This window comes from Raphanus sativus, chromosome 4, assembly GCF_000801105.2.
Source record: "Raphanus sativus cultivar WK10039 chromosome 4, ASM80110v3, whole genome shotgun sequence".
Taxonomy (NCBI): domain Eukaryota; kingdom Viridiplantae; phylum Streptophyta; class Magnoliopsida; order Brassicales; family Brassicaceae; genus Raphanus; species Raphanus sativus.
In genome coordinates, this window is record NC_079514.1 from 15240209 (window position 1) to 15247501 (window position 7293).

General features: G+C 27.8%; 1 protein-coding gene across 3 annotated transcripts; it reads right to left on the reverse strand.

The window, feature by feature from the left end:
- Positions 1-2010: 2010 nt before the first annotated feature.
- On the reverse strand, positions 2011-3791 carry LOC108829616 (synaptotagmin-3-like). Of its 3 annotated transcripts, none has more exons than XM_018603238.2 (5): positions 3278-3791; positions 2639-3187; positions 2448-2562; positions 2314-2369; positions 2011-2232 (listed from the first exon to the last, which is right to left on the reverse strand). In XM_018603238.2, exons 2-5 carry the CDS (start codon positions 2657-2659, stop codon positions 2155-2157), a joined length of 270 nt encoding a protein of 89 aa, XP_018458740.1. In that variant the 5' UTR covers positions 2660-3187; positions 3278-3791; the 3' UTR covers positions 2011-2154. The 3 variants fall into 3 exon arrangements, with proteins under 3 accessions (XP_018458740.1, XP_018458739.1, XP_018458738.1); XM_018603237.2 differs by having other exon boundaries at positions 2011-2198; positions 3289-3787; XM_018603236.2 differs by having other exon boundaries at positions 2011-2198; positions 3278-3787.
- Between the last annotated feature and the right edge of the window lie 3502 nt (positions 3792-7293).

A 7293-nucleotide genomic window follows, 5' to 3' on the forward strand; every position in this document is an offset into this window, starting at 1 on the left:
GTTATTCACATACAACTGAACATATATTCATTGGTCATCGTCCTTCTATGAAGCATATCCCTATTCGGGGGTGATGGACGGCGGAGTTGCAATGGTAAAGTCGTGACGTCCCACTTCTTTTTTCCAGGCCTTGAGTAGACAAGTGTGTACACACCTTTGCTTTAACACAAGCTCTAACTGCAGTATTTTTGAAGAGAAGAGTTTCAGCTTTCAAACGCTTACCCAAATCAACTGATTGGGATGATTGCCTAATTGTAGAAACAGACATCATTTATCATGGGTTTTTACTTTAGGATATTATGATAATACAGGTTTAAAGAACGTTTCTTCTTTGGTTACTAGATGTTAATCTAATCCTTTGTCTCATCGATATACTCATCTAGCGTTTGTGCACTCATATAGCTGCATCAAAATCAGAAACTGAGAGTGCAACAAATAGCAAAGAAGCAAATAAGTAATTGCTGTTAGTTTGATTTAGGCCAAGCCAACTATTATAGATGTGCTGTTCAGAGTTCCACAAGTTTTATTTTTCACAATAGATTTTAGAGAATGAATTTTTTTCAGAATAAAAATGAAAATCAATAAAAAAAACTAAACTAAAAATAAAATAATATAAACACAACTAATACTTGGAAATTCAACATAATAAAAACAATTAATACTTGGAAATGAAAATCCAAACAATATATTTTTATACTACTATCAATGTTTCCAAACAATACAATAATTAATCTTAGTTATTTTATATATATCATTTTCTCTTTAAAATTTTGTAGAAACGTTATAATTTCATAAATTGCAAAATAATAAACTTTAAAATTTGGATTATAAGATTACAAATTATGAAACTATTACAATTTAAATCCAATTAGATTACATATCGGTCATCCATCAGTTCAATCGTTAGTCTCGGGTTTTAGTGATTTTTTTAATATGTATATTTTAAAAACCTAAATTGAATTGTCAGATCTCCGGATTAACCTGTATAATCACAATCGGGTTGAATTTAAAAACACTGATTTAAATGCAAAAATATTTTAAATACACACTCTTTAAAAATTACCAAAATATTTGTTAAATTATTAGTGAAATTTTTCATCGTAAAATATTCCGCGCTTCCAAAGCGCGGGTCAAAATCTAGTTATATGTAATTTGAAACCACTATATATTACAAGTAGTACATATATTTAATCTATAGAACACATATATTGTCTACTAATAGACTATGTATATAGTAAATAAACTATTAAAACTATTTGATGATTATTTTCTATAGTTTTAGAAATATTTATCATTTTTCCAAAATGATTCTTTAACTTTCATGGTTGTTGTGTGAATTGTAAGGTTATAGTAAGAAGAATCTATAAAAATACTTATTTCTGGTAAACTGTTTATGTAATACTATTTTTTAATGATATTCACTGTAGAAATCATTGGTTTTACTACACAATATTTGATTTGGATATGGTTTTACTAATAAAACTTAAAATTTGTTAAAGTATTACTATGAGTAAGGTAGTATCACTATCTCCTTGAAGATTACCAAGAATTACTAAGTGCAATCAGAATATTAAATTTATGTACAAATGACTGCATGTTTTGCATGAATATTTTTTTAATTATTATTTTAACATGTGTTATACATGCACTTTTTACCTGAATACTTTTTAAATTATTATTTTCACATGTTTTATGCATGCAATTTTTACATGAATACTTTTTAAATTATCATTTTCACATATGTTATGCATGCACTTTTTACATGAATACTTTTTAAATTATCATTTTCACATATGTTATGCAAGCACGTCTTTTATGAGTACTTCTTTTCAAGCAAAAAAAAAATAATAATTTAACAAGAGCAAAACAAAACGAATTTTATAAAACGTAAGAAGTTCTTAAAATCTAAAATAAGAAGATAAATGTTTTTTTTTGCTTGAAAAGAAGAAGATAATTGTTTTTAAATTATTTAAATTATTTGTAAATTATGAAAGGTGTAATCCACACTCGTTTTCTAACACATACCAACTTTAACATTCAAAAGCATAAACATACAAAGTACTCAACATCCAAGAGCACAACCTAACAAGTTCAAAGAAACAAAACGAAAAGTATTACAAGAGTAAACTCCCAAAACTGACATAAAAATAAGTCTTATTGATGGCTCCGTCTATAACTCCTGCACGAAGACCTAAGCCCTGAGACATAATAACAAGTCAAGATTCTTCTTTCCTAAAGCAAGGATATAACTATTAGGAAAAATCCACCACCAGAATATACTAGAGAGAGAGAGAGAGAGACAGACATACAAACCTGCACCATGTCACCAAGTAAGAGATCTCCCTCAACTTCTCGTTCCACAGCAACGTCTGCAATATTATTAAAAGTGTGACATTTAGCACATCTTACAGATGTGACAATTGCATAAAATTAGGAGGAAGACTTGCCATGAACTGTGGGTGGAAGACTCAGTTTCTCGAACTCAATGGATTCTATACAGAAAGTGCCAATGTAACCTGCAAATATGGCTTGTGCGGAGCTCCGGATAATCTCGCAAACAGCCTATAAACAGGAGAATGAAAAACTAAAGCTTATATACATAAGCAGAAATTGATAAGAAGCAGGTAACAAAGAGAACCTTATCGAGGTAGGGCCACATGTATGAGAGAAATATGTTGAGCCAGTCCACCAACAATGAGGACAAGTATACGCCCACGAGCTCACAAAACAAAATGTTAGTGAAACAAGATATTAGATTCAGACAGATTGATGTTTGACAGACCCCAAGAAAAGAGTGACAGAAGCAAAGATTTAACCTTTGATAAATTAGAGACTAGATTCACTCGTGGTTGAATCTACATCGTCTGTGCTATTGTTGTTTCCCATGAAGATGTTGTACGAATGCTCAGAGAATATTCTTGAACTGTCTGAAGAGACGTCTCTCCTGTAAAAGTCTTCCGGCAGAATACTTATCCCATTGTCTGTTGTTCCTCCTCCCCACAGACTCTCCACTCTTCTCATCTCGTCTTGCCTGTTATTCACCATTTCCTTATCAACCCACTCGATTGACCCGAAACTTGGGTCTTCCTCTCTGTAGGTTTGGCCTGGACTTGCTACCGGTGGCCAAGGTGGTGAGTTCACTGTAATCTCCTCCACTTCACAGCTTTCTGATTTCTTTGTTATGAATCTGCAATCGCTCAAAACAAACAATATCCCACCTGAGACATGATTTTAAGAATTCAGAAGACTACTGAGTTTGAGAAGAGTAATGAATCACCTCTACTTCACCAGTTCTGGCTTTGTGTTTCTCAGAGCCACCAGGAGTTGTTATGATAGTGTTCTGTTGTCAACCTGCTTCTTTTCTAGCAAGTGCTGCTTTAATCTACTATCAGGCAAGAACAAGAGAGTCAGTTAAAGCAAAAAAAAAAAAAGTCATGTTCCTTGAGTTCCTTAACATCTGACGTATCATTGCACACTCGGGCAGCACCGAGCTCAACTGTGGCCACTCTCTCCGCAAACTTCAAAGCGCTTATTGTTTCCCCAACCGCAACTGCTTCAGGACAAGTCCCAAGGTTCTAAGCTGCAGATTCTGATCTCTCTCATGATTCCGTCGACTTTCCCAAAATTTTGTGACAGACATATTAATCCAGGAGCTCGACGGACAGAATCCAAACCATGACTTCTCCTCCATCTTTCTTAATTTCTCTGAGTAAAATCGAAGAATTTGGTGAAAAGTTTCGCCCTTATTCTGTTCGCTCTCGAATTTTTTTTTCTCTACTTTACGAGATAGAGAAGAAAGACGTGGTTTGGGGGAGATAATCGGGTTAGATCCGATTTGTTTTGGGTGGGTGGGTATATTAGAGATTGGGTTTGTGAATATTCTAGTTTGTTAAGGATATTTGAGTCTTTATACATCATGGACCCACATTTTCTATTTAAAAAAAATAAATACTAAATGATATTTTAATAAGGGGAGAAATGAGAAATTTTCAAGAGTGAGAGGGGTATATGGAGTTACTTGTTCTTGCAAGGCTGAGATGATTCAGTATTTCCTTACATATAGTCTTCTAAAAGACTCACTCCTCATGTTGTTTATTGTTTTGATAGCCGATTGTATGTTTGTGCCGTATATAATATGTTCTTGAATTAGGACTGATCTACCTATGTATAAACTTTATACAGTATGTGCTACTAACAGCTGCAGGTTGTTTAATTTCATCAGACATTTGGTAGAGAAAATATATATGGGATAAGTGATATTGGATAATTGACGTATCCTATATATTAACATCAGCACTAACTGTTTGATCTATAACATTATTTAGAATGTGGATATACAATAAAACACAAGTATAATATAATATATTCTATAAAATCAACGCTAATTTATAGATATTTTCAGACCTACAATAAACACATAAACAGAAATTTAGCATATCTAATAATTTAATTAAATTGATTTTCAAATGATAATTATCTAAACTAATATTTTAAATTCAGAATATTATTTATTAATCCAATATCTCAATGAAATTAATACTGGATTCCATCGAGATATAAAAAATAATTAAAATAATATTTATGCATCAGAAACGAATTTAAAAAAAAAAATTCTCTAGAGGCCGAATTTCCAATTTACATACATTAAAATTCCATATTAATTTAAATTTGTAGTCCCGAGCTTTAATTATGATTTTATATTCTTAAAATATATAAAAAATATTAATTAGAGTTTCATTTCTAAAGTTAGCTAAGAAAATTGTTATTGTGTATTTAAAATTTATCTTATTAAAGATTTATTTACGAATTTATTCTCATAAATTTGCCGTTTATTATTCTTAAAATATATTACTAAAGTTTTTACAATTTTATGATGCATTCAAAGCGTGGATCAAATCTCTAAATACTATTCAAATAGAAGTATTTTTCTACTTATAAATTATAAATAGTCTAAGATGGACCACATTTATTTATCTTTTTATTTTTTCTCTGATAACTAACTTAGTCACTATTAATGTATAACCTATTAATTTAATATTTTCAAGATAAGATATCTAAAAGATAGTCTTAAATATCTTTGTTTAAGATTTCATTTTAATAATAATTTTGATACTTTTTTATTTAAAATGCAAATATAAAATTTTTAATATTTAATTTAAATATTAAAAATGCATAACTAATATTAACTGTAATTATAAAGAAAATTAATTTGATTTATATAATAAGAAATAACATTCCTATAATATTTATATTCATAATTAAATTAATACACCAATTATAAAATATAAGTAACTTAATTCATTTATTAGCTACTTTATAAATTATAAAATTATAAAATAAAGATATTCATGAATTTTACAACATACTTCAACGTATTAAAAATATTAAAGTAAGATATATAGAATAATAAATTAAATTTCATATTTTAAAACATATTTAAATTATAAATTAAAAATAATTCAATATATTTACCAAGTATGAGACGGGAACATATAGTTAATTTATGTAATAGAAAATAAATTTTGACCACTATTAAAAAAATTATATCATAATCTAAAGCTTTAAAATATAAGGAATTAAAACAGGGGGATTATGTAAATGAATTACCTTATTTTCATAAAATTATATAAATTTTAATTTAATAAAATTATATAAATTTTAATTTAATTATCTATATTTTAAAAAACAATTTTAAATAAAACGCATGTATAAAATATATAATTTCAGTGAATAAAAATTGGTTTTGCGATTTAAAAACACGGATCAAAATCTAAAAACAAAGTGAAAATATAAAGAATTAGCTACTATTAATATTTAATGATATGGTGGAACATGTTATTATTGATATTTTTTTATGAATATAGTTTTACATGTTATTCCAATAAACATGTGAAATATTTATCAAATATAAAAATAACTAAATATAACATAAAAAAAACTTTAAGTTAGGCTTGGACGTCCATGTACACGTTGGGACACGGGTTTAGTATTTTGTATTCCGGTTCTAATTTATATCACCACCTATGACTCATTCGGGTAAATTGGTAAGTATGAATCACATTCTAAAACTCATAAAGTAACCATATCTCGTTTGAATTCGGGTTATATTTGTTCTCCTTGGATATATTCGAAGTTAAATCCAAAATTTAAAAGTAAAACTTAAGAAATAGAGGTACTTATTAAAGATTTAAATACTTATTTTTATATATTATAGTTGAATATTTGAAGTATATAGTTATGCTTCAAATATTTATATTTGTGATTAGTTTGGACACTGAAACCATTTTTCGGATTTTCTATTCAGGTTTTGGCTAATAACGCTTTGGTTTTGAGATATATTTTGTACCATCCTATTAACTTATTATGGCGTGCTTACATTTAAGACCAGGTATGAATCGTCTTTTTAGTTTAGGTTCGATTTGGACTTCGGATTACGTATTTATTACCCAAACCTACTTTAAATAAATGAAAAATGCGATTATATAATTTTTTTACCGAGAAGTTATCCCGCGCTTCCAAAGCGGGGGTAAAATCTAGTTGCTATTTTAAAATTTATCCATTTAGATATACTATTTAAAAGAATTCATATTCATGACTATATTTATTTTTTAAAACAGAAATAAACTTAGTGATAAATATTATTATTATTACGTGTATGTCACATCATTTAAATATTTAATTTTAATAATTATAATATATATATATAATTTTATCAGAAATACAAATCAAATATTAGTTATTACTTGTGTAATTCAAATATATTTAATAAACTGAAATGAGTACAAAGGGTCAGATTTAGTTTTTATCATAAACCAAAACAGCATATACAAAAATTAATGAATTTAGGTATATTTATATTAAATTTAAAATTTTATTTTAAGAGAGAAAAATTTGACGACTAAATATTTTTGATCCAAACTTATTGTTAAATATTTTTTAATATTTATACACAAAACTAATTTTTAGATAAAATTAGAATATCTAATAATTAGAAAATAAAATTGTTTATATTGAATAATATAATATAATAAACTATCAAAGCAAATAATGTATCAAAGTTGAATCATAAGCACAATCCTTTAAAACAACCAAGATTTTAGTTAATTATCTATACAAATTAAAAATCAGCTGGGTAAATGACTTCATTAATTCATCGTCAAGTGCATATGTCTTTGGTTAAATATTAGTTTCTAACATTGAGTTGGTGATAGTGAATGAACGATACTACTAAGCCACTGCGTAACATTTTCTTACTTTAAATAATGTGAAAATATCTTTTTGAAGCGTGAAAAG